Source organism: Amblyomma maculatum, chromosome 3 (genome assembly GCF_055883805.1).
Source record: "Amblyomma maculatum isolate TAMU_Amacu chromosome 3, ASM5588380v1, whole genome shotgun sequence".
Classification (NCBI taxonomy): Eukaryota; Metazoa; Arthropoda; class Arachnida; order Ixodida; family Ixodidae; genus Amblyomma; species Amblyomma maculatum.
This window is the reverse complement of record NC_139346.1, coordinates 74,647,495-74,675,269: the sequence shown is the minus strand read 5'-3', so window position 1 is coordinate 74,675,269 and position 27,775 is coordinate 74,647,495. Positions and strand designations below refer to the sequence as shown.

At 48.7% G+C, this 27,775-nt stretch overlaps 1 protein-coding gene across 1 annotated transcript; it reads left to right on the top strand.

The window, feature by feature from the left end:
* On the top strand, positions 1-27,403 carry LOC146194989 (solute carrier family 2, facilitated glucose transporter member 8-like). Its single transcript, XM_084596691.1, has 6 exons — positions 1-254; positions 2,199-2,457; positions 3,478-3,699; positions 13,827-14,030; positions 17,300-17,542; positions 27,083-27,403. The coding sequence occupies exons 1-6, from the start codon at positions 1-3 to the stop codon at positions 27,401-27,403; spliced, it is 1,503 nt and encodes a 500-aa protein (XP_084452817.1).
* The last annotated feature ends 372 nt before the right edge of the window (positions 27,404-27,775 follow it).

Genomic DNA, 27,775 nt, shown 5'->3' with positions numbered 1-27,775 from the left:
ATGCTTGCTGAGAGGCTACCACGGGGCACCAAGATCGACATGGGGCGTGTCTTGGAGGCGCAGCTATCGATTCAGGCCCAGGAGGAAAAGTTCGGCTCTGTCATCTATCGCATGCGGCTCATGTCCCTGGCTCCGTGCTGGGCCGGTTCGCTGTGCATGGGCACCGCCCTCGGTTACTCGCTCCCTGCTGGTCGCAGCCTGAGCTTAGCGAGAGACCAAGGCACCATGGAAATCACCCACAGGCAGATATTCTGGTGAGCAAGGTTCCTGATTTTTGAGTGTAACCTATGAAGCCGCTGGATGTACACCATTTCTTCCTCACCGCGTAGGGTCATGTCTATGTGCAGTACTATGCAACAGAAAATCGCTCCGCCGCCTTTTTCTTTTAGGACAATTGAGCTGAACGCTTCATTAACAAGAAAATCTAGCGTCGCCGTAATAGGCATCGGCATCGTTGGCAAAAAATTACACGGGGTTTAGCTTCAGGTAAACCCGGCACGATGGGTAAGCAAAGCCGACGTAGCTTCACTTTCGTCTTCGTCGGCGCGATGTGGCTACCGACCGGGTTTACCAGATGGCTTGAAGAGGGGCCCAATCTGCGGTCACTCTAAAGGTCAAGCGTGGCTACCGGCCGGGTTACGCGACGGGCTGAAACCTGGCGTAGTATTGTTTGCGCAATAAAAATCACGGCCGTGGCTCCGGCATACGGTAGCTGGCAAAAGACCTGGCTGAATAATGGCTGCGGGGTCGTAGGATTGGACTACGTTACGCGACCACGTGACACGTCCAATTTAACCGGAGCTGCTAAGAAGGCCCTTGCAAAGCAAGTGGGAGTATGTGCTAACAAGACCCTTGGAGCTCAAGTGGGAGTATGTCAGGATCCAAGCATTCTGGGGACCATCAGAAAGGTTGTCATTAGCGAAGCAGCAATGGGGGTTAGTTGGTTGAACATTTCAAGAAATTTGCGTTCTACGCTATAATCGGACACACAAGAAAGCAGCAAGACACGTACACAGGACATATATACACATACATAAGCAGGTACACTGTGTACGTGTTTTCCTGCTTTCTCGCTTGTCTAAGTATAGCGCAGCACGCATATTTCTTTAAAAGGCGTCCTTAGGCCGCGTTGGCGCTTAGGTACGGCTCGATTGAGCTGGGTTCATATCGATGTTGGATGGTCTGTCACATCATTTGAATGCGACTTTACACTAAAGAGTATATGTGACGTAATGGAGGCACGTTTTAATGTGTTAGGGATTAGGAGACTGGTACTGCGTTGTAGGCGAAAGTGGATCTGGCTGACGTGAACGGGAGGTTAACGCCTTCTAGTCACAACCTGAAAGGCGTTGCTAATGCCCCCCTCCCCTTTCATCTAACTTTTCTTCTACAAGGTACTAGTAGCCTTGACGCTGGAGCCAAATAGCGATGCTTTAGCACTCTGGTTTATTTATGTGTATGATCAGCTTGAATTATTACTAAAGTCTGGTTCAAGACGGAGAGGATCCTTTCATCCCTGTGTCCGCCTCTGTTATCAAATCAAAAACATATGTTGTTTTTTTTTCGTCGAATGCGTTTCGTGTGTAATTGGTAGGCGCCGGTAAGGTTGTGATAGGAAACGCGCCGGCTATTTTGCTGTCCGCAAGTAAATAATTATAACTTTGGGGGAAGCTGTTCATGGTACCTCAATCAAAAATAAAGTTCACTGGGTCCCAGATCAAGATCTCTTAAAATGAAAAAGGCAGAAAAGATTAGTTTCGTAGTTCTGATGAGTCATTCCTAGTAATTGTAGTCATTACCGCTCATCGCTAATCATTTGTACTCGTTTCCAATCCGTAGCGGTCAATACAAGACCTAGTGTGGCATACTAGTGATTACTAGGAATCTTAGTCGTTAATAATGAATATTATTAGCCACTAGCGTTATACATTAATTCGGTCGACATTAAATGATAACTTTTATTCATTACCTATCACCATCAATCGTTTTCATTCTTGATCTCCCACCTAATCTCCACCTTTTGCGAGTGACACATCAGCGCACAGATGCGAAGAACAGATCCCGCGCTCAAATTTTCGCTCCTTGAGCTGGAAACGAAAGTTTGAGCCTTAATAGCCTTTACTTCTCTTTGTTGACTGTACCAGAAGAAAAGGAGTAGTTGGCAGGAAGTTCAAATCCTTGACGTTCGGCTCCTCCAGGTTTGGTTCGCTGATGACTCTGGGCGCCGTGTTCGGATCGCTGGGAGGTGCCCTGCTGACGCAGCGCTGCGGCCGCCGCTGGAGCCTGGTAATCGCCGCACTGGGTCTGCTCGCCTCGTGGATGGGTGTTATGTGGGCGCGCCACTTGTCCGAGTTGGTCACGGCGCGCTTCGTCAATGGCCTCTTCACCGGCTTAGTATCGCTCGTCGTACCAGCGCACATCGCTGAGATGGCCGTGGTCAGCGAGCGCGGAACCGATGTGAGAATCCTGGAGGGATAGTACGCTATGCTGGCCTAGCAATTATTCTGAATAATGATATATTAGTACGCCTCGTTATATAGGTTCAACCACACGAGTAGTACTCACCACTCACTGAATAAATAAGATGGAGGACGCTGTCACACATGTCGCAAAGCAAGAAAATGAAAAAATGACTATCAATAGGTTCAGGACGAAAAGCGCTGACCATTATTAAATACTACGCGGCGTTTGCTAGAATGCTAACTAAACCATTCCTGCAGCCTATTTCCTTTGCTAAATACTAAACTCAAGGAATGCGCTCCGGCGGAATGCATCGCGATTAGTCGTGCGCTTGCGATTAATCGGACAGAGTATTGCTTCTCAGGAAGCATTAGTTCTCAGGTCCTCAACACGGATGCCCGAGAACTCAAGGATGTGTCATTTATAACCTACGCTTGTGAAAGTACGCCCTGTCAAATCTTTTGACTCTCTTCGTTCGAACGGAAAACAGGCCTCAGCAGAAATGAGATTATTTCCTTGCCGTCAGGGATTGTAAATATGTTTCAGAAGCTCATTCTCATTAACGGAAAACCCGTAATCTGACAATGTCGTTTTACAGCAAGGACAAACAGTGGAGTAAAAAGCTTATGGCGTTTTCCAGAAGCAAGCAATAATGATCACTTGGAAATCGGGCTTGTGGCAAGAGAGGGCGATGGGGCACTATGGTGTGAGTACTGGCTGTCTGGAAATGCGCAACTCTCATTATGTGAACCTTCCCCCTCGTAGTCCTCTTCACCGTAGTAAAATATCTTCTGATGTCTTGTAATGCGGAAGTATAGCCTGTTTACTGTTGTTAAATAAATACAGTAGGTGCACACAGACAAAGAAAACGAACTTGGCATTTACAACGGCATTTCTTCCGCGCGGTTCGCATATTGTTCTGCAGCCTTAGTAACCTCAAGGTACTTGATAGACCTATGTACCATTGTTGCATTGATTGAGTTCGGATGCCGATTAGAGAACTTCCTTCATGCCCAGGGCGCCGTGCATCAGTTGGCCATCACCCTTGGGATTCTGTACGCGTACGTGTTTGGCTGCTTCCTGGACTGGACATGGCTGGCTCTGTGCTGTGCACTCCCTGCAGTACTGCTGCTGCCCGCCGGGTGGCTTCTGGTGGAGTCTCCACGATGGCTGCTCCAGATGGAAGACAAAAAGCAGGCACTTGCAGCGGTCACAAGCGTCCGCGCCGCCAAGACTCAGGTGCTGGCACTAGCTGAAAGGCCACCTCCTTCATAGTAACCTTGCACATAGCCGCGTTTATCACACGGTACACACTATGGAAGTACCAGCTGTTTTCATATCTGCTTGCAAAATGGTATTAGTTCCTTGTAGGAAGACAGAAATTGATTTAGAAGCATATAAAATCTGATGCGAATGCAGGAAGATTGTCTGCATAAAACTCTCTAACCCCCCGATACCTAACGGGATAAACAATCAGCCTAAAATATACAGCTTCACTGTGGGCAATGACTGCCTTGTGTCTATCTATGTATTTTTTCATATAGCTCACTGATTCTTTCGAGCAATGTCATTCTTAGGTTCTCAAAAATTGTCGCAAGTTGCTAAGATTTTAATACGCTATTATGTTTTCGTATGTAAGGATATTGTTTATAATTTTGCATGCAGAAAACCCTAAAGAATAATTACTTAATGGTAGATACTTTTGATGATAAATTTTTGCTTGGATATTAGCAACTGGTTAATAAAAGAGAAGAGAGAGAAATTAAAGTTCCAGTCTATTAATACGAAACCATGGTTTATTCAGAAGCGAACACTCCCGTCCAGAACGGTGCTTTTCCAGGGTAGAAAAGAGCAGGGAACAAAATGCGGATTTCCCTACCCGCAGTATTTTATGAGACCATAATATAGTAACTGAGACTAGTTATGGCGTGAAAATGCTGGGGTCTACGTTAGACAAACGTTAAGTTCCAAACGGTGGCCTTAAAGGTCCACGGAAACGGCCACCAAGAAGCCACTGATAAACGTGTTCAGTGTGTAGAACACATCCTTTTGAGCATTAACGCAAAGTATAACTCCTCGGAACAAAGCCAGCGATTTAATATTAATTTTTAAAAACAGCGTTTTTTGAAATTCGCGGGCAGAGAGAATGTCGCTTGGCGGTGTCGCATGGAACTATTTCCTAGTCCCGTGACGTCACGGGTCGGTTGACTGGCAAGGCTTGCTAGAAGCTGCCATTCGCTGCGGTCACTGCAACCATCTGCAACCATGACGTCACGAACACACTTCCGGTAGCTGCGAAAGTCGTCTGCTCGTGCGCTGCTCGAACTCTGTGTGGGCTGTTACACAGCTCGCCGCCCTTATTGGTTAGGTGGCCATTGCCCATTAAGCGCAACAACCGAAGCGACGCAGGGATCGGCAGAACGAAGCTGCATTTACAAATATCTTATTTATATAACGTGGTTTCAGGAGTATCGGAGTGTCGTCCGACGAGGCGTCAACAGCACGGTCAAGCACCGCACGATGGCAGCACCTCCTCGACCGCCGTAAACACCGCCGTTGTGGCCCCTCCTCCCGCATACCGTTCGCGAACGACACTGAGGATCGTTAGCACCGTGTCCGAAATAAAGCGCGCTAAAATTTGTTGGCGTCTGGAATACTGAGCCGAATATCAAGTATGAAGCCCTCGTGAGGATCGCTGACCAGCAGCAAATTGCTGGTAAGAGCGATAGCCGTGATACAAGCTAGTTTCTGCTCAAGCCAGCTGCCGCTGGTGCATTTCGGCTGATCCGATCTGCTCGCACTAGCTCTGCGATTAATGCGTCGCCAAAATTAATCCTATAATTATTTTACTATGGCAGGATAGGAACGACTATAAGGCAGTTTCATAAGTAGACGATTTACGACAGCGTTGATCATGTTCGAAAGCGTCGACTGCCGCGGCTTCGAAGCGAAACAATGTAGGCCTAGCGACGACTAGGGACGGTCACGCACGGCGCCGGCGTTCGCCGCGCTCGCACGTTCCACCCCCGCGGTAATTGTGTAACGTACCTCAGCCTGCTCGCGGCATCCCTTGCTGCAAGCGTTGCAAACTCGTGTACATTCATAGCTAAGGCCGCGTATTTTTTGACGTTCTGCTCAGCAACAAGCCGTTCAAACGATACTGTAGGCAAGACAAGGCTTCAGTACGCAGTCGCTGCGCTGTCGGCCGTAATCGAAGACGTCGGGCGGCACCATAGTCGATACATCGATCTTTAAACGTGATACATAGGGCAAATGAATAACTTTGTGAAGCAGACCCGCTCGTACGTTTCGCGCACTCGGGCGCCGACGAGTAGCTTCCGTCAACAGACGCCGTCATAACCTCGGTTAACGCCGCAAACCGAGGTCGTCAAGCTCGGTTTGCGGTAACCGCGGTTAGTGGTGCAACCATGGTTTGGTCCGCCATGTAACATAGGATAACCACGGGTTCGCGGTTACACTAACCGTCGCTGCGCGAACTGGCGAACTCCTCAGGCGTGTGCGAGCGAGGACGGGTTGGCGCGAGTACGCCAGCGAGCGAGCGCGCAGCAACCGGAAGTTCGTCGAAGTGACGTATGTCTGGGCGGAGCTTTGAGCTTGCTTGTATTCTTTGTTTTTTATGGCTCCCTTCGGCGTACGAGTTGAGAGGGAAAATTGGAAGGGTCGTTTTTAATCGCCGATATCTTTGGTGTTGCAGAAGCTAGATCGAGAATTTTTGCGGGAGAATGATGGGTGGTTCAATAACTATCAGTGTTATGGCGTTGTTTACCCTTCTTTGTGACCCCTTTCTGGGGACCTTTAAGTCCTCCTCACTGTTTTTGAGTTGAAGAATGAAATCTGCGTTGCGAGAGGTTTTGAATTCTGTTTTATGAAACATATATGCATCTCCTCTTGTGGTACAAACGTCAACATTGATCGGGCCCAAGTAGCACACAACAAAGCCCCCTTGGGGCTCGTACGAGCAAGCTGGGCTGGGGCAACCACAGTAATACCCATGAGGGCTCCTTTTAGGGATCAAGCGGGCAAGCCTTAATTGGGCTTTCCCCTGGTTGCCCCATATGGGCATCATATAGGCTTGGCAAAGGCTAACTGAGTACATATTCCGACATCTAGCCCTCAAGGGTCTTTATTTCAGAATTTTAGGGCCGCTGAAAGCAAATTTGGGCTTCATGCAGAAAACTTCTGAGTTAACCTAAATGAAACTGCTTACTGAAAAGCCTATAATAGGCACCTCATGGCCACGGCGGGGCTAATAACGGTCATGCCCGCAGATTTCCTAAATGGGTCTCTTGAGAAACATTCGAGAGGTCAGACGGACCTTTGGGCTTCATGCAGAAGACTCTTGGGCTGCCCCAAATGGGGCTCCCTATCAAAAACCTCGATAGTAACCGAAAGGCCTGTGGTAGGGTTGGAAAGTGTTTATACCCACTTCCGCCCCTATCGGTCTCTTGCAGTCTAGGGTCAGTGATGCAAATGTGGGCCTAATGCAAATAGAAGTTTGGCTAGACCAAATGTGGCTGCCCACTCAAAACCGAAAAGGTCCCGCATGGGTCGCAGCTGGGTTGATAAGCGGAATTCTCCCACGCTCCCCACACTAGATGTTTTACGAATACGTGCGGGCAAATGCAGCATATTTTCGCATTCCATGCGATAAAAATCAGATGAGCCCAATTTCGGCTGCCCATGGAAGTTCGCAGTGGGCCAAAATTGGCTGTAGGCGGGCTTACCACACCGAAACTTCTCCATCCTATCTCGAAGGGTGCCATCTGATTTATGCTATTCATATTGTTACGATGAAATAGCAAAGGGGTGTTTATTTACAGCAATATGGCAGTGGGATAAGGTGAAGCCTACTAGCCCCAAGCACCAACGCTTTCTCCTCTTCTTCTCCCAGACCATCACAACCCTTCGTCGTCGTCAGTGGCGTGACATTTCCCCCCTACTCAGCCTAAGCCCTCTGGGCGTGTTCGTGAGTCGTGCGAGGCTGACACGGCTTCAAGCGGGCAACATGACATAGTTCGGTTTTGGCAGACCGACGACCCGATGCTGTCAGGCGGGCTACTGCATAAGTCATGTCACTGATGCGTTTGACAACCATATATGGTCCATTATAGTGGGCCAAGAGTTTTTGATGTAGGCCACGGCGCCGAATTGGGCGCCACAGCCAGACTAGATCACCTACAGAGTACGTGACCCGCCGGTGACTGGCATCGTATCGCACTTTAGAACGTTCTTGTGAAGCACCAGACCGTAATCGGGCCATTCTCCGGGCTTCTTCGGCGCGACAGAGGGTCTCAGCCAGGCAGGGGTCTTCACGGCTTGTGAAGGGCAGGATAGTATCCAGAGGGTAGCGTGGCGGTCTGGCATAGAGAAGGAAAAATGGACTGTACCCAGTCGTCTCATGCGTGGTGGTATTGAACGCATACGTGATGAAGGGTAGTATGGTGTCCCAGGTCTTATGTCCTGCGTCCACATACATGGCTAGCATGTTGATAAGCGTTCTGTTGACGCGCTCAGTCAAGCCATTTGTCTGGGGATGGTATGGCGTCGAGTGTCGGAAAGTTACGGAGCATAAACGCATGAGCGCTTCAATAACATCAGCAGTGAATTGTCGGCCCCGATCAGTGATGACAATACGTGGCGGCCCGTGTCGTAAGATGACTGAGTGCAGCAAGAAAAGCGGCACCTGATGCGCCGTAGCAGATGTAAGAGCGGCGGTTTCACAGTAACGTGTGAGATAGTCCACGCAGATTACAATCCAGCGATTTCCATCCACGGACTTCGGAAACGGACCTACGAGGTTAATGCCTACTTGATCAAACGGAGCTGTCGGGGTCTTCACAGGGTGCAGCAAGCCAGATGGAGCTGCAGTTAGACGTTTGTGGCGTTGACATTGTTCGCAACTGGCAACGTATTGTTCAATCGTCGAGCGCATTCTGGGCCAGTAAAATCTTTCTTGAGCACGGTGGAGTGTTCGAACCGATCCCAAATGTCCAGAAGTTGGATCATAATGCATAACACGCAATAGGTTCGTGCACGACGTCTTGGGAACTACGAGTAGGTATCGCTGGCCGACAGGCGAATAACTCTTTTTCCATAGGAGGCCATCATGCACACAAAAACGGCTTGTAAGGTACGCTGGCTTCGGCGGCGGCCAAGAGAGGCTGCAGACTGCTATCATTTTGCTGTTCCGTTTTGAAAACATTCGTGTCGGGGAACGCTGGCTCGAGGGTCGATATATAATTGTCGAAATCGTCACTGTCAGGTCCAGTCGTGGCCATTGGCATCCTAGAAAGACAATCTGCGTCTGCATGATGCCTCCCGCTTTTGTACACCACGGCAAAGTCATATTCCTGTAACCGGAGGGCCCAGCGTGCGAGGCGACCACATGGGTCTCGAAGGTTCCGCAGCCAACAGAGTGAATGATGGTCAGTTACGATAGTAAACGACCTTCCGCACAAATATGAACGGAAGCGCTGCACAGCGAAACCTACAGCCAGGCATTCCTGTTCGGTGACTGTGTAGTTTCGCTCCGGCTTGCTCAGGGTACGACTTGCGTACGCGATAACATGCTCTCGTTCATCGTGCCGTTGGACAAGGACTGCCCCGAGACCGATTCCACTAGCGTCCGTGTGAACTTCTCTCACTGCAGCAGGATCAAAGTGACGTAGGATGGGTTTCGATATTAAATAAACTTCAGCTGACGAAATGACGCGTCGCAGTCTGGTGTCCAGTCAAAAGTGTAGTTTTTGTTGAGAAGGCACGTCAATGGGTAAGCAACGTCAGCAAAGCGATGTATAAAGCGTCTAAAATACGAACACAACCCTAGAAAACTGCGCAACTCCTTCACTGTCTGCGGGGGTTTAAAAGACTCAACAGCGGCAGTTTTCTGAGGATCCGGCATTACACCATCACCATTGACAAGGTGTCCTAGCACCAGCGCTTGACGCTCTCCAAAGCGGCACTTTTTCGAGTTTATAACTAGGGCGGCGTTGTGTAGACAATTCAAGACGCGTACTAGACGGTCATTGTGTTCTTGGAAGGATTTCCCACATATGACGACATCGTCCAGATAGCAAAGACAAATGTCCCATTTTAAGCCGCGCAAAACTGTGTCCATAAAGCGTTCAAATGTGGCTGGCGCATTACACAGCCCGAATGGCATAACATTAAACTCATAAAGGCCATCTGGCGCTACGAAGGCTGTTTTTTTCTTATTCGCAAGGTCCATTGGAATTTGCCAGTAGCCAGATCTGAGATCAAGACAAGAAAAATAGGACGCACCAGAGAGGCAGTCGAGGGCATCGTCTATGCGAGGAAGAGGATAGACGTCCTTTTTCGTAACAGAATTTAGACGCCGATAATCGACGCAGAATCGCCAAGAACCGTCTTTCTTGCGTACAAGAATAACAGGGGCAGCCCAGGGGCTAGATGACTCCTGTATCACCTTCGTCTGTAGCATGTTCTCCACTTGCCCATGAATGACTTTGCGCTCAGATGGGGACACGCGATATGGCTTTTGACGAATGGGACGAGCCGAACCAGTGTCGATAGTATGATGGGTCCGATGTGCAGGGCGAGAGGTCGGTCCATTTGTTTGAGAAAAGTCAAACATAGGCGAAAAGAGTAGAAGAATATCCACAAGAGTACGGCGTTGAGGTGAGCTGAGATCGGCGCTGATCATGCGGAAGATCGAAGTTTCATTAGTAGGCAGAGGTGCGGTGGCACTCGTAGCATCTGTGACCAAAGCAACGATGGGGGGCGCGTCGGGTCTACAAGAGGCAAGCTTCAATCACGTTGGCAAAACTGCGGGTTCGGACGATGGATTGATTGTCCATAACGAGGCACTTCCGTGATGCACGGAGATCATACAGTGAGGGATAATAACATTTTTCTTCAGGCATGCTGAGTGAACAGGGTGCACCACGGCCTGAAATGAAACCTGGTCAAGAAGTGGAGCGGACACGGGGACGAACATGGCAGACAAAGGTGGAACTACTGTGTCTTCGGTAATACTAAAAACTGTTTCTTCATCGCGGCCACTTTCAAAAAGAGTCGGCAGATTCGAGCCGTCAAAATGAACCTCTTTACTTCGGCAGTCCACGGTAGCGCCACAAATCTTCAAGAAGTCCATTCCTAAAATGATGTCATGCGTAGAGTGGGGTAAGACTACGAATTCGGCTTGAAAAATTGCACCACTCACAGACACGTGCGCACTGCGCACACTCAGTGGTCACAACGCCTCTCCACTCACACCACAAAACGTTGAAGCACGGTCATATTCAAACATCACTTTGCGTCCCAGCAAGCGCCTAAACTGATTACTCATCACTGACACAGTCGCACCCGTATCCACCAAAGCTAATGTATACACACCATCAATGAACATACGAATTTTGTTTTTGAGCATTATAGTTGGAGGAATGTTGGCACACAGCACATTTCCAGCGGCCTCACCCCCATTGGTAGCGCTGGTTAGTTTTCCTGCTGAGGATGCTGAGGCGACATGGAGCGCCGTAGTGGTGATGGAGAACGACGCGCACGGAAGGCGGGTGGTGGAGTAACACTTCTATCAGATGCGGGGGAGTGGTCGCGGAGATTCTGGTTATGGATGTTGCGGTCATACCCACGCTGAGTATTTGATTGTTGAAAAAAGGGATTGTATTGCCGATTGTTGGGTACTGTTGGAAGCGCCGGACGGTTATAGTGAGGTGGGAACCTACTGCGGCAGTATCTGGCGATGTGACCTTCGACGCCGCAGCGGTAGCATATCGACGGGGAAGGTAGAAAATGCTGTTGCGAATAAGAGCAGGGAACAGCTGGGTGCGTCGTAGGTCTGGCGGAATGTTCATACTGCTCAGGAATCCTGGTAGATCGAATGGAAGATCTATGTGCACTTGAGGCGACGTCATACCTTGGGGCGTCAGGCTCCGACGCATTACGGTTGGCGAAATGCATAGGAGGATAGTCAATGGAAGCTGCAACTTCAGGAGCTTGCGGGAAAGGCTGAACTGTAATCGTTTGTGGTGGTGAAGCCGGCCGTCTAGATACCCTCTCGACAGAGACCTGAGCAGATTCGTGCAGGGGAAGTGGGTTGAGCCGCAGGAGGTCTTCCCGCACGATTTGCCGGATCGTCGACGGAAGATCTAGTTGGGCGTGGTCATCAAGGCTGGCCATGGCAGGAACGTTGGCCAGCCAGCCGCCCAAATTTTGGCATAATACGACGCGTTTTGAGAGCTTGAAAAGCGCGGATGTGTTTAATAACATCGGAGACGGTTTCAAGGCTGTCTTTGGCGATTAAAAAGTTGTACACGTCAGCCGCGATGCCCTTCAAAATGTGGCCGACTCTGTCTTCTTCGGGCATGTTGGAATTCACACATTTGCACAATCTGAGGATCTCTTCTGTATAAGTGGTACAAGTTTCATCCGGCAATTGAGCTCTTTGGGCAAGGGTCTGCTCAGCCCGCTTTTTGCTCGGTACAGAGTCACCAAAACGCTGTTTGATCTCGGTGGCAAACCGTTCCCAAGTTGTCAAATTGTCCTCGTTATTCTCGAACCTTGTCATAGCCGAGTGAGTTAGAAAGAAAACATTTGTGAGCATGGTGATAGGGTCCCACCGGTTGTACCGACTAACTCTTTCATAATGAAGCAGCCACTTCTCAACATCCTCACCTTCTCCTGCAAACGATCGTGGTTCCCGGTAAGGCTGGCAGGGAATAGAGCTGGAAGGGTCAGGCCTGTCACCAGCCTGGCTTGCAGCGTCGCGGCTGGCACAGTTATAATCGGTGTGGTCCATGATGGTTTGAAGCGGTGGCAGTCCAGCAAGGCGGCGACTACGTCGAAACTCCAGTTGGTCTTGCTGCGCCGTACTTAGGGATCGAACGGAGCACCTTCCACCAAGTTGTTACGATGAAATAGCAAAGGGATGTTTATTTACAGTGATATGGCAGTGGGATAAGGTGAAGCCTACTAGCCCCAAGCACCAACGCTTTCTCCTCTTCTTCTCCCAGACCATCACAACCCTTCGTCGTCGTCAGTGGCGTGACAATATTATACACGCCGCTAATTGCCTCCTTTGGAGGTTTCACATAACTGTTCTAAGCACATTCGTGTCATTACTAAAGACTATCTTTTTACTCTGGCAACTATGTTCATTAATCAATATTGCCAGAAAATATACAGCAGCAACTGTTCCGTTTTACGAGTATGTAGTGAACTACCCCCCGAGTATTCCCTGCACCGTTACTATTTGACACATAGCACGAAAATAAATTTTCAGACCAAAATTTAGTAGGCAATGTATGCAGTCCATAATATTATAGTGTTGGAAATAAATTCGTGCAGTGTTGCTGAGTATAGAACACAATCTAAAGAAATAGTGCGCTGTTTCACATTTTATGGTTCATGGAACTTGGGCGGCCCCAAAAATGCCATATTCAACTCATGAGGGGAACATGTTGGCAGGTGCAATTCGAGTATTGGAGGGATTACCAGATATAAAAATAAAATCGTTGATCATCGGGGCGGCTCCCGCCTACCCAAAGGTAGAGACAATTAGTGATTTAGTATTCTAACCGCATTTTGATATATCTAGACAGAATACGGGAAAAGTTTCCCGAAAGGGTACAAATTGATACCGATTATAGCACAATATGAGCCGCCACGAGGGCTCTTCTGCGCACGAGTTGAAATTCCCCTATGGGGCCCGTATAGGCTACCATCATGGGCTCTTCGCGGGCCCCACATCATAGCCCATTTTGTGCGACTGAGTAGGATGCAATTTCCGCTTTCAATAACGGTGGAATTTATTTCCACCCTGTGGAATATAGCAGAGTTTACGAAGTTGAAGCGCCAAGGAGAAAAGCGATATTTTGAACAGACGGGCATGGGACTCCACTAGTTAAGAATTCGTTTTGCCTAAGTAGCGGTAGGAGCTTTTCGAACCGTTACCACGCTTTCCGAAGGGCGCCTGAACTCATATATTGGATGTTTTTTTTGTGGGCTTGCATTTTCATCTAAATAAGAAATATAAGGTACGATCATCGATGTGGCACAGATTTTAGTCAAACTAGCAACTATAAAATTTAACAAGCGAGCAACTAATGCTTTCTCGGATGCCATATGACGATCGTTGTTTTTTTTTTAAATTAACCTGATCGCAAAAAGAATGACCTTGTTCGTGGTACCCACTACGTGCTGTGCATTGTATCTCATCGTTGCTTGTTTCGTGCCACGCAGTGCAATAACTGCGAATGGCCAGTGCTGGCTGGGAAATTGTTAAAATATAGTCTTAAAAACAACGCAGAAAAATCACGCGCTCTTCCGGGCAAATTTACGTGTTTGTACAGGCTGATTTGGAGTTCGAAGGCATCCAAGCCGTGTTCCCGAAGTACCGGACACCCTTGGCGCATTACATGGTGGCACTTCTCGTGATGTGCACCCAGCAGATGAGCGGCGTTAACAGTATCATTATTTCGACCACCAGCATAGATCCCGGACCAGACTTCAGCGTAGCGCCCATGGGAAGCGTTGCCGTCCTCGCCCTGCTGCAAGTATGCATCGCGGTGGAACGACTCATTTAACTCATCATCATGATAGACATGTTTAACTGGCCGTGCACGGTAGCCGTGTCGCAGCGTTCGCCACATTCTTTGTGCACAGTGGCGCCATCTAGTAAAAGTACGCCATTGCACATCTACTGTGGTTTGACAACATATGTATCTGTAATTACTGCAAAAAAGTATAGTCGCCGTATCAGCCTTTTTCATTGCCAGGATAAAAGGTACATAAACTGAGGAAAATGAAGACGCCTACCAGAAGTTTGAGATTGCATGTCATTTCTTTGACGACCACATATACAACTTAGGCTACAGATAGGCCTACAAGCTTGAAATTTGTAAAGTTATCTAGAAAACAAGAGAGGTGTGTAGCTTATACCTTGGTGCGCTGGCGAGAGTGAGTGTAATAAATATCGAGCTGTCACAGTGTAATAAAAGCTAGAAAGTTGCGGGGAGTTGTATTCGTTCTGAAGCGGGCGACCAGAGCGCCGCCATGTTGTCAACGCATTCCACAACGCTCCCATCAACGGCCTTACTCCGGGATGTATTGCGCGTATGCACTCAGAGGACAGGTCGAGATGCGTACGGATCTGCGTATGCATATTCGTTACCCACATCGTCGCTGCTTACGCCCAACTAAAGATATCTATCGGGCACTGTGCTGAAAACCATGCTTTTATTCATTAACTGAGCGGTAACTGGGTGAACGCTAATTTTGCTGCTTGCTCTTCATTTGTTTTCATTTCTCTCTCCTGATGGTTCTCTTCATGCGGATCTTTACGCAGAGAGGATGGTACTGCTCTGCAACTCTTTTTCCATTTACGAGCAACTTGAAGGAAGAAGCGCTGTATAACACACAGAATGCTGATTACGCATTGCTACGCGGCTGCAGCATATTGATGCTTACTGCGTACGAAATAAAGAGTGCCTGAGATTAAGCCCGTCGCTCTCGCAATGACCAATCAATAATTAAAAACTGCAACCAATATGAGTTTCTAGGAGACAAAATACTGTATTAGTGTTTAGCCTAGCTCCCCTTTTGCGGCGAAACGTTGAACGACTTGCTGCATATGGGTGGGTCGTGGTCAGACGGTACATGTTGGAGGACACGTAAGCCTCGCTTTAATACTATAAAAAGTTTGCATTAATGGCTGCAGTCTACTACCCCTCTTTAAGACCGTACGCGTTCTCATACGCGCCCTTTGTCACAATTTTCATTGTAAATTCCTTAATTTACGCCTCTAAAATCTCCACATACTCATCAGCAAAATACTGTAAGGTACTCAATCTTTTAAGAGACCACCTGGCATACATATTTAAAACTCGTGCTTTTTGACAGCCCTACGTACGTGCCTACATGGCGTAAGAGTACTGGAAGGACCGGTTCCAATCTCAACCTCGCTTCTGAAACGAGCAGCTTGGATCGGCAGCTCCTGCCATGTCATGTATTCTTATTAGGTCACACACGGTCCTGAATATCAGTACTCGTTGCCTAACAATTACCACTTCCGAGGTTTTTCGCTCACAGCGACACCATGACCGGAGAACCTGACCCGAGCGCAATTCCGTTAGTATTTGTGTTCAACATTCAATTTTATAAGTTATATATATTTCATGAAAATTCTGTTTTTCCAACTCAGGGGCAAAATCAATGTTATATTCCTTCTGATCATATTGTTACCGGCCGCGTAGATTAATAGCAGCAAGGTTGCGAGGTGAGCATGACGTTGTGATCTGCATTGAAGCACAATATTTGGGGGTATGTTTCAATGTAGAGCACAACGTCATGCTCACTCCGCAACCTTGCTGCCATAATCTATGCGGCCGAGGTTGTGTTCGTTTGGGGGGGGGGGGGGGGGGGGGAAGGGGATTCTAGTGCCGATTCAAGTTTTTAAATTCAGCCTTTTTGCTCTTGTTGTAGATGACACAGTTATTTATATCAAGAGCATAGATGCTAGCAGTTCACATTCGCTGCCATTACCATACTTTTATCACAACATTCGAATGATCTTTTTTTACTGAAAGCCTAAGCCACTTAGAAACCAATATAAGCGGGATATAAAAGTGTACAATGATTTCGCGAGCTTGTTTCCATGATTCTAACATTATGCCTCGACTGTTCATCTTCCATTCTAGATGATAGCACAGTATATTGATAGAACACCTAATTGCTTTCTGTTAATTATCGACGTAGTAACACTAAAAGCTGTTTATATTCTCGAAGCGAAGCCTGCCACTCTTCCACGATTCCGCTTGTGAATAACTACACCTATTTGACTATAGAACAATACAGCCTCTTAAGGATACCTTCGCTGCAAGTTAAATGTTTTCTGAAAGATGCCAAGAGGAGGCAACACGCAACGACTGGAGGTGCATCGAAATTTTTATTTTCACTTCTGGTCTAGTGAAATCTCTTCCTTAGAGCTAATGAGTGAATGTTATGATAAACGAGATATTTTTGTAGGGGTGAAGCCTGTAATTCAATCTTACAAAACCACCAACACTTGTGAATGCGACTCTACTCAAAGTCACCATACAACCGCTCTTATGTTTTCGTGACATGTGCTAGTACCATTGGCGGAAGAGGGATATAGCTGTTCGCGCTATGCACAACATATATGACACATGAAACCATAGGTAACTAGCAATAATTTGAAAGTGTCACCTACGATTTGAGTGCTTTGTTCGTAAATTGCATCTCGGAATGCTTAACGAAAATACATCGGCCAATATACACAAGAGAAAGGTCCTTTAACCCACACTTCCTTGAAAGCGGTAACGTAACAGCTCCTAACATACTAAATATGGATAGTCATTTTGAACACATGCCTTGTTCTATTTAATTATCGATTATATATATATTAATTTGTCAAAAGTGGCGCCTCTTTGCGTTTGCTTGTCCCTGTCAATGCGGCCATTTTAGAAACTGTCTTTAGGAAATTATGCAAATCAAATGCAAGAGTGGGGCCTGAAAACTAATGCATTAGGTACCATAAACTTTAAAAGAGCTAACGTTTTCCCCTATGCTCAATTTGTATATGACTATTTCCATTCTTTCATATATGTGCCACTTTGTCCTAGCGAGAAGTTTTGCTTGTTGAGAATATGCAGCTTACCTTGGAATAGCTGTAATTAAAATGAGGCCTCTCAGAAAGGCGAAGCATGAGCCTTGATTTGCCTTGTGTTGCAGAGGTAGTTTGGGGCCCGTCGCTATAAAATGGTGCGGTTCTTGACTGACATGTTTCTGCTCTGCCTTGACACAGTGTCTCGCGACAGCCGGAGCAGCGCCGTTCCTGGATATCGCAGGCCGCCGCCGCTTATTAGGCCTGTCCGTTGTTGTCTGCTCAGTCAGTCTCGCTTTGCTGGCCGCCACATACTATTACCTCGCTGAGGAGCCACCAGCGAGCGAAGGCAAGACGGCATGGATGGTGCCCATGGACGAGGCCGAGCCCGTAGCAAGAGACAGGTCGCGACAGCTCGATAACCCGTTCACTGTAGTTTTGAAGGTATGAGAAATTGTTGGCATATTTTGTGGTTTATTGGTTTCAAGTCGCGCGTGCTATTCCCTAGTTCTTGCCTGCTGCATGTTCATTTGATCCTGATGCGCTCTCTGATAAAAACAAGACTAGTAGAGATTTCATTGTGAATTGATATGTACTGATGCTGAGCACAGATATTTTAGACAATTTTTTAGTAATCTTGTCGAGTGCTATCACATTAGGAATTGATAATTTTATTGCTTGAAAGAAACTCTATTGCCTTCAGGCGTACTGCATTTATGTGAAAGGCTGTGAAGCAATTAAGAAAACATTTACGTCCCTTTTACTCGCAGACTGAAAGTAGTTTAGTCCACCAGTCCTTTAACTGTGAAAGGGTGTTTTGTCTTTCGCTTGGTGTGTCATTTAGATATAATTTAGAGGCAGCATAGGAAAGTAAATATGCGGGGAGACAATTACACATAAGGAGTTACCTTGTATGCTTTCTTTCTTCACTGCCATACATAGCCGTAGCAGCTTGTCAGGGGTTGGGGGTAAACTTCACTGTCAAGGAAACGCAAAAGTCATGCTACATCAAATAGCGCCAAAATAGGTTTGTGGCATCCAGAGCGGGAGTTTCAGTCCAATTCTATTACAACTTCCTGTATCAAATATATATCGACAATATTGGAAGGTGCGGGAACCATCGCTCAAAACAAACAAATCACTAACCAATGGAGTGGAATTGCTAAAGCATTGCCAGAGTTGAAAAGAATGTTTCCAGTATATAACGCTACGTTTATGATGCACATGACAGCGACATAAAACACAAAAATATATTGATAAACATTTCAGTCAGAAGACAGCCGAGATGCGTATTAGCACACCTTCCTTCGTGTTCGCCGTAGATGGATATAATCATATGCTCGACCGCATGTAAGTTAGGAAGGGGAGGGTGCAGTGACACCAGTTTCTAATGAAGAGGTACCTGCTTCTGCTGAGTGAAAGCTAGTAGTAGTAGTAAAAAAACTTTATTGAGGCGAAACACTTAGGCGCCTAGCACATCAATGTCCTGCTGGAGGAGCAGACGCTGTTCCTCTTCACCCTCAGCACCAAGCCAGTCCACCAGGTCCAGGTAGTATGATAGGAGGTGGGAAAGAGTCCCGATTGCAAGGCAACCGGACATGGAAATAGGCAGTGTGAAATGTTGGCATAAGGGGAAGGGCAGTTGGGGATGATGAATCCCGATGGAATTCGTAGAGATATAGCCGTGCAGGGGTTATGAGTGTATTCAACTGTATTTGCCGAAGGATATGAGCCTCCCGAACGGAAAGATTAAGATGAGGGTCGGGTTAGAGCTGGCGGTCTAAGCGAGCAGCATTGTAATATTCGCTTATGGTGGCGCGAAGAGACAGTTTCGACCCGCCCTCCAAGGATCTTGGCGAGGGGATGAACGGTGCCCGGTTACGAGTTTCACGGCCGAGCTGGTTCACCAGCTCATTGCCGTGAATCCCCGAGTGTCCAGGGATCCATCGAAGGAAGACAGGGCATAGCTGCAGCGCAACAAGTACAGCCTCAAGCTCCGTGGACAGTTGATGCGTTGCAATTTTAGATTGAATGGCCCGTAGCAGCCTGGGATTCAGTGTATGTAATATACTGAGGCACAGGTGGCAGAGGATGGAAACTTTGAATGGCATGAATGATGGAGAGGATCTCAAGCGAGATAATATCCGGAGAGTGGAGAAAGGGGCCGTTAGTGTGTGTGACAGGGTTAGACGAGGATGAAAGAGGACCTGGCTTGCGGACCCGCGAGGAGCCACATAAGAGGCATCCGTGTAAGCGACTCCATGGTTATTGAAGGGCGGACTATGATGAGAGGCAGCAGCATGTCGGCGGCCCGCATGCAGGACCGGCGACATATTGGCTGGAAGAGCAAGTATACGGAGGTTAGTGGCCTCTGGAGGGCAAGGAGTTTGCATAGGGAGTGACTGGATGGGAAATGTTAGCCTGGTTGAGAAGCCAGCGTCCATGAGTTGTGCCTGAGAGGCGAGCTATCTGTCGTTTATGGTAAGGGAGAGGAGACTGCGAAAAGGATGAGAACGCCCGGTGGCATAAAGCTTATCGGTGGAAGTGGTTATGAGAAGACAAAGAGCAGCTTTATAAAGGCTGTGAAGAGCTTTTGCAAGTGTGTCTAGCTGGGCCTGGGTGAATGAAACATATGGTATAATGTAAAGGAATTTGTTAAGAGCCAGCTTGTGAGCCAGTCGACAGGCGTTGAGCTTCCATCAGGCCAGAAGACCGTTTTACAACTCGGCGAAGTAAATTTGTGACAAGCTGACAGGTAGCAACAGCCGCATGGAGAGCGTGGACATTGTTGGCAGCATGCAGAGGCATGCCAAGAACGCGACATTGAGAAACGTTGGCGATTGGGGAGCCGCCTAAGGTAAGGGAGATCAGTGAGTTTTGAGCTCGTTGATAAGCAGAGTGAGTCAAAAGTAGGAGTTCTGACTCCTCGGGCGCGGGAGACAGGCCTGCATGGTCAAGAAAGCAAGAAATGATATCCAACCCTGCTGAATGGTGTCTTGAACGTGACCAGGAGATCCGCGCGAAAACTTAAAAAAACAGTAAGTCGTCGGCGTTCAAAAGTGTTGAAGATCGGAAATAGACGATAACTGAACCACGAGAGGAGCCATGGTGATATTAGAAAGGGTGGGTGAAAGGATGGTACCTTGCGGGGTTCCGCGGGTGCGACGGTGGGGTGTAGAAGAGAAGTTTAAAGCTCGGAAACGGGCCTCGCGATTAGAAAGAAAAGCTCGAATGTCGTTATACACATAGGAGCCGCAATCGGGGCTGGAAAAGCAGGGAAGAATATGGTCATGGGAGACGCAATAGAATGCTTTGCCGACATCGACTGTAACCATGGCATGAAGCTGAGAGTTACCACAGGTGAAGAAAGCGTGCTGAAGTATGAGGAAACGGTCCTGTGCAGATACGCGAGAACGAAAACCAATGAGGGTATGCGAGAACGAGTTCGAAACCTCCAAATGCCTGCTAAACCTAGTGAGCGCCATTCCTTCCATCGTTTTGCCGACACAGGAGGTCAGAGAAATGGTCCGAAGATTTTAATGGGCTGGAGGCTTACCAGGTTTAGGAATGAGAAAATTAAGTGAGGAAGTTAAGGACAATGGCAGAGATATTTCGTCCCAGGCGGTGTTATATTGTTTGAGAAGGTGCTTTTTGCATTTTCGGGACGATTGCGAAGAGCGGATATAAGTAATTCCATTTTCACCGGGAGCCGACCGAGTGGCGTTAGCAAGAAGTGCAGCTTCAAGATCGCGCAGTATAAAAGGGGCATTGAGGTCATTGCTTGCACAGCCTATGCATTCAAAGTAAAAGGGAGACAAAGGGGGTGGGAGATACAGATCTGCAAGGGTTGCGAAAACCTCATCGGGATACTTTTTTGGCTAGGCCTTTAGCAAGAGTCGGGGCAAGGGCAGGGGTGGCGCCAAGGAGGGTTCGAAAAATAGTCCAGGTTAATTTTTTATGGAGCGCCGTGTCAAGATTGTTGCATAGGGTATTCCAACGAGAGTCCTCAAGCGTAGCACAATATTGTAACGTAACGTTACAGAGAAGGCGCTCTGGCACTCTGGCACCGAAGAACACCAACAGCCAGTCAAGGCAGCACAAAAGCGGAGCACCGTATTGCTTCGTCGTCTTTTCCGAATCGCCCGTTCAAATCTTCGTCGTCTATAAATGGCATGTGTCATTGCCCCCCTTCTGGGCAGCATCGCCTCGATGCTGCAAATGCTGCTTGATGCGATGAGCTGACAGATAGTATGCTAGGTTGGTACGGGATACCACAGCACAAAACGGGGCGCCATCAGTCTCAAGATTAGTCAGCGGGGCGATCGTGGTAGGGTTTCATCCGGACGACGCGCACAACATCAGTGAACTTGCGTCGTCTGCGGCTTAAGGGATCTTGGGTCGCGGATTCAACTTCATAAGTAACGTCGCTGAGGCGGCGGAGGACACGGTATGAGCCGAAGTACCGACGCAGCAATTTTTCAGAGAGCCCACGATGACGAACGGGCGTCCAAATCCAGACATAGTCTCCAGGCTCGTAGGCAGCGAAGCGCCGTCCCTTGTTGTAATTGTCAGCGTCTAGTTGCTGTTGTAGGTATATGCGCTGTCTTGCCAGCTGCCGCGCTTCTTCCGCACGCTGAGTAAAACTAGCAATGTCCAGGTCAAGCTCATGTTCGTCGTCGGTGTATACGGGCAGCATTGTATCCAGTGGAGTGGTCACTCGACGGCCGAAGACAAGCTCGAAGGGTGTGAGCCGTGTCGTCTCCTGAAGTGCCGTATTATATGCGAACGTGGCATATGGGAGGATTTGATCCAAGGTCTTATGCTCTATATCCACGTACATAGACAGCATGTCGGCCAGAGTTCTGTTTAGCCGTTCCACCAAGCCGTTAGTTTGCGGGTGGTATGCCGTGGCCCGTCTATGGCTAGTATGTGTAAGGTTTTAGTTGACTTCGGGAAAGGACCAAGAAGATCCATTCCCACTTGTTGGAATGGAGTTTGTGGTGGAGCGATCGGCTGAAGAAATACAGCTGGTTTCACGGGTGGAGTCTTTCGGCGTTGACAGTCACGGCAGGTTATAACGTAGGATCGTACTGAAGGTAATAATTTCGGCCAATAGTATTTCTCCCGAATTCTTGCAAGCGTACGACTAACTCCCAAGTGGCCGGCGGACGGTTCGTCGTGACAAGCGCTCAAGATGTCAGGCCGTAGGTGCGTTGGTACTACGAGTAGAGATGTCTGTCTTGATCTTTCAAAATTGCGCTTGTAGAGAACTCCACTTCGTAAAGCGTATGGCTGCAAGCCACGACAAAAAACAAGCGGCACTTACCGCGTCCTTCCAGATAATCGATGAGCGGCGCCAACTCCGGGTCCTTGCGTTGAAGGTCAGCCATATGGGATTGAGTAATGGCCACAATAAAGGGAAACTCGTCAGCGTTTTCTACTGCACTGGAGTCCAATGGCGCGCGTGACAAGCAATCCGCATCTTGGTGTTTATGTCCCGACTTATAGACAACAGTAACGTCATACTCTTGAAGATGGAGGCTCCAACGAGCTAAGCGTCCAGACGGGTCTTTAAGGCTTGCCAGCCAGCACAAGGAATGATGGTCGCTGACAATACGGAAGGGTCGTCCGTACAAATATGGTCGAAACTTGCTGATTGCCCAGATTACCGCAAGGCACTCCTTCTCCGTTGTCGAATAGTTCGCCTCTGATCGTGAGAGTGTTCGGCTCGCGTAGGCGATAGCCCGTTCTACTCCGCCTTGCTACTGAATGAGTACCGCGCCGAGGCCAACGTTGCTGGCAGCAGTATGTACGTCTGTTGCGGTGTCTTCATCGAAATGGGCGAGTATTGGGGGCTTGTGTAGGCGGCTTCTAAGCGCCTGGAAGACTTGCTCTTGATAGTCTCCCCACAGGGAGGGTTTGTCATCTCGGGTTAGTGCTGTCAGTGGTTCAGCTATCTTAGAAAAATCTTGGACGAAGCGTCGATAGTACGAACAAAGACCTAGAAATCGTCGAACTGCCTTTTTGTCGGTGGGACGTGGAAAATTTGACACTGCGGTAGTCTTTTCGGGATCAGAGAGAACGCCCTGTACACTGACAACATGGCCGAGGTAGCGTAGTTCTTTGAAAGCAAAGTGGCATTTCTCAGGCTTGATCGTTAGTTGCGCGCCTTTGAGTGCTTGAAGCACTATGCGCAGCCTGTCCAAGTGTTGCTCGAGAGTAGGCGAGAAAATAACATCATCTAAGTACACCAAGCACGACTGCCACTTGAGACCTGATAAAACCGTGTCCATAATACGTTGGAACGTGGCCGGTGCAGAGCAAAGACCAAACGGAAGCACCTTAAACTCGTATAGGCCGTCGGGCGTCACAAATGCAGTCTTCTCTCTGTCTCTCTGATCCACTTCGATTTGCCAGTATCCGCTTTTGAGGTCTAATGAGGAGAAGTACCTGGCATCGCGTAGTCGGTCGAGGGCATCATCAATCCTGCGCAACGGATAGACGTCCTTTTTAGTCACGTTATTTAACTTTCGGTAATCGACACAGAATCTCAAGGTGCAATCTTTCTTTTTGACAAGGACCACTGGCGACGCCCATGGGCTCGTCGAAGGCTGGATCACGTCGTCCGCAAGCATTTCATCCACGTGCGTTTTAATGGCGTCACGTTCCTTAGGAGAAACCCGGTATGGGCGCTGGCATACCGGTAACGTGGTTTCATCGGTGATGATGCGGTGCTTGGCGACAGGAGTACGACCGACCTTCGAGCCTGTGGCGAAGCAGTCTGCGAAATCGCTCAGAAGAGCCGAGAGAAGATTCCTTTGATCGGGCCTCAAGTCGGGGATAATTTTAATGGTTTGCAGAGCATGACAAGGTGCGGCCTCTTCTTTAGGGTTCGCTCCGGTGGTGCATAAATGAGGTAAGGCAGTAACATCGTGAAGGACGGCAACAGCCGTGTCTTTGGCGAGATGCCGCATCTCCTTAGCAAAATTTGTCAGGTGGACAGTAGCACAACTGTTCTGGAGTTGTACGAGTCCTCGAGCAACGGCTAATTCCTTCTCGAGTGGTAGCGGAAGGTGTCCATCCGCGATGCCCTCGTAATCGGGGAACAAATCATGTTTTACAAGAACCAGCACATAGAACGTGCCGTAACCCTAACGCCATCGTCGACTATACGCAAAACGTTCAGACCCGGATCTTCGTTTTCAATGCGCGCCACGGCTCGTTTCGTCGAAAAGGAAACACGCGCTTCTTTCAGGTCATTGACAGCGCCGTTGGTCTGCAGGAAGTCTAGACCAAGGATCAAGTCTTTCGAACACTCAGGAAGCACGATATTCTCCGACATACACACAACCACAGATGCCGACCCGCGCTGTGCACTTGCCTGCAGGTTCAATCAAGTGACTTCCCGCCGTACGAATTTTCGGGCCGGACCAATCTGTCAAAACTTTCTTCAATTCTCGGGCGAGACCACGGCTCATTACAGAATAATCGGCACCAGTGTCGAGTAACGCGGTGACATCCACTCCATCAATCGTTACACACAAATCAGAGGTAGTATGCTGGCTGCTGTCGCTACCTGACACAAGTGAAATCTCGTCGGGTCGGCCTGACGATGACGGAGGATCTTCACATTTCCCGACATCAGCGACCCTGCCTCCGAAGGCCGCTGGTATTAGTTTTCCCGGCCAGGGCTGGGAGAGCTACGGGCACTCCCGGTAAAGGTGACTGGCTTTACCGCAATGATAGCGCAGGGGCCGACGATCCCGGGGCTGCCATACTTGACTTTTACGGAGTCGCTGGTAGATTGGCGGAGGGGAGTAGCGAGGCTCCATGCGACTCCATGCGAGGTGCTCTATGCGAGGAGCCTGCGGCTCCATTGCTGGAGCTGCGGCGTTGATACTATGGTCCGGCGGGGGAGCCGTACGTAGGACGGACACGTAGGTTGGCCCCATGTCGAACGTCTGGTGGGAAACGCGCTGCTGGGGAACGTCAGCAACTTGCTCAGCTGCCATACGCGCCTCGTCCCGGATGACTTCAGCCAGTGAAGGAAAAGCTGTTGTGTTGCAAGGCATCCGGGGCGCTTGCAGTTCATCCCGCACGACAGAACGGATGAGATTTCGTAATGCGTCCATGTCGCTGCCGACCTGCACAGGGGGTGCGTCGGACCCAATGATGTTCACATCACGGTTATCCTGACGGGCTCGGTGTTGCAGCGTTGTCTCCATGGTCGCTGCCTCGCCAAGAAACTCCACCGCAGTGCGCGGTGTACTGCGCACCAGTCCCGCGAAAAGGTCTTGTTTAACGCCCCTCATCAGGTGACGCAGCTTCTTATCTTCTGGCATTTGTGGGTCTGCACGCTTGAAAAGGCGTGTCATGTCCTCAAAGAACATACGTACGCTCTCGTTCGGGCGCTGATTGCCCGAGTGTAGCGCAGCTTCTGCTCGCTCCCGGCGGTCGGCGCTAGGAAAAGTGGCTTTAAAATCACGACAGAAGGCTGCCCAGGATGGGAAGGAAGCCTCATGGTTTTCAAACCATGTCCGTGCAGACTCTTCAAGAGCGAAGTACACGTTATGGAGCTTACGCTCATCAGTCCACCCGTTGTAACGAGCAACTCGCTCGTAGTTCTCAAGCCAGTCTTCGGCGTCCTCGAACACGTCGCCATGAAAAGAGGGGGGTGTTCGCGGCTGATGACACAGAATGTGGGTGGGAAGCCTGCTCTCAGATGTCATTGCAGCAGGTTCTACGGCCGTCTGAGGGTGCGTCGTCCTGGTAGCGGCCGGAAGAGGTCCGAATTCAGGGGGCTCTCCACATAGGCGGCGGCCGAGGCGTTGATGTACAGGGGTAAGCTCCGTATTGACAGGTTAATTATGCAGGACTGGATCGATACCTGGCTATTCCTCCACCAGATTTGTAACGTAACGTTACAGAGAAGGCGCTCTGGCACTCTGGCACCGAAGAACACCAACAGCCAGTCAAGGCAGCACAAAAGCGGAGCACCGTATTGCTTCGTCGTCTTTTCCGAATCGCCCGTTCAAATCTTCGTCGTCTATGAATGGCATGTGTCCATATGTCACGATATCGTCTCTCCAGTTGTAGGTTGCGGGGTTGCAGTCTGACTGTTCGGAGAAGCTAATTGCGACGCTTCCATAGCCTGATGTGATGGGGGTCGGGGTCAGAAGTGGGATATGCAGCTGTTTCCTTGCGAGTAGAAAATGAAGCCGCTTGGAGAAGGGCATTAGTACACTCCTCCTAGGACGTGAAGGAGGCAGAGAAGAGACAGCGAAAAGACTGCCAGCCAGTATGTCGAATGCGCTGCGTGCGGGTGGGTATCCGAAGAGGGACGGAGATGAAAATAATATAGTGGGCACCAAGAAGGGTATCGACGGTGGCTGACGACTGAGGTGATAAAGGACCAGAACATTAAGTGACATCAGGGGTTGTTTGGCACTGGGAGTATGTGCCCGCCCTAGTAGGTGCTCCGGGGGTGTCGAGGGGAGTGAGGTGAGCTTGCTAGGCTATGGAGTGGAGTAGGTGGCCGGCACGAAAGGTTTGCGGATAACCTCATAGTGTGTTCGGGGCATTAAAGACGCCTCATAGAAGTATATTTGCCGAGTAATAGTTACCTGTACTTTAATGCATGTTCCTTGTGTGTTGTGTGACATGTAGTTTCTTTGCTTTTAAACCTCTAAGAGAATGATTCCAGAAAGCCGTTATCATCTATCGCAACATGACATTTTTGAGATATTTCCGCTAACGTTTTCAATTGTTCATGACAGCGTTTTCAAACGTTTTCAGCCGAAAAGTTTCAGGCCCAAGCCTTATATCTGGACAATCTTGCATTTCTAAACACTTAGTGTCTATCTTATTAAGTAGATTTGTAGCGTTCAGCGTGCAAACAGTAACGTCCATGTGCCAAAAACGAACTATTTTCCAGAGTTTTCACAAAGGCCATTATTAGCTGCTCTGCATGGCTGAATTGCGCAGGCCATCTTTGTGGCCGGCTTCTCGGCTGGTTTGGGTCCAGTACCGTGGATATTGGCAGCTGAGCTCACTCCGCTTCGGGGCTCTGGACTCGAGTTCGGCACTGTATGCGCCGCGAACTGGGCTGGCTCCTTCGTGACGGCCAACATTTTCGCCTCCACCGGCACGACGATGGTTCTGGTCGAGTCCCTTCTGGTGTACAGCGGCATGACCATCACTGGAGGCGCGCTGATCTTCGCATTTCTCCCGGAGACGGCCAACCTTTCCATCGAAGGGATCCTGATGCTCAAAGCAGAGAAGGTATCGGAGAGAAAGCTAGCTTGAGCTCATTAAAGAGCTTTGTTGTGTGCGCCCATACAGTGATTTTAAAAAAGCCTAAACACTTTTCCCTGCCGTTGACAATAAAGCATGTTTCAGTCATATGTGGGGCAGATTCGGACCCCACAACATAATTTCTGAAGAGATTGTTTACAGTGTAGATGAATTTTAACCAATCTATTCTTATGCTAATATGTAATGTAATGAAATTCAAGGCTGAAATGTCTTTCCGCAGATCGAGTTAAGAAAATTCAATGGCAGCTAACACCACAAAGAAGATACAGAATAGTCCATGATTTAATTCTGGTTAAAGCAAGGGCTTGCGAAAACTTTCGCCTTAGAATTTAACTGTTCCGAAGCAATAGAGCAACTAGATTC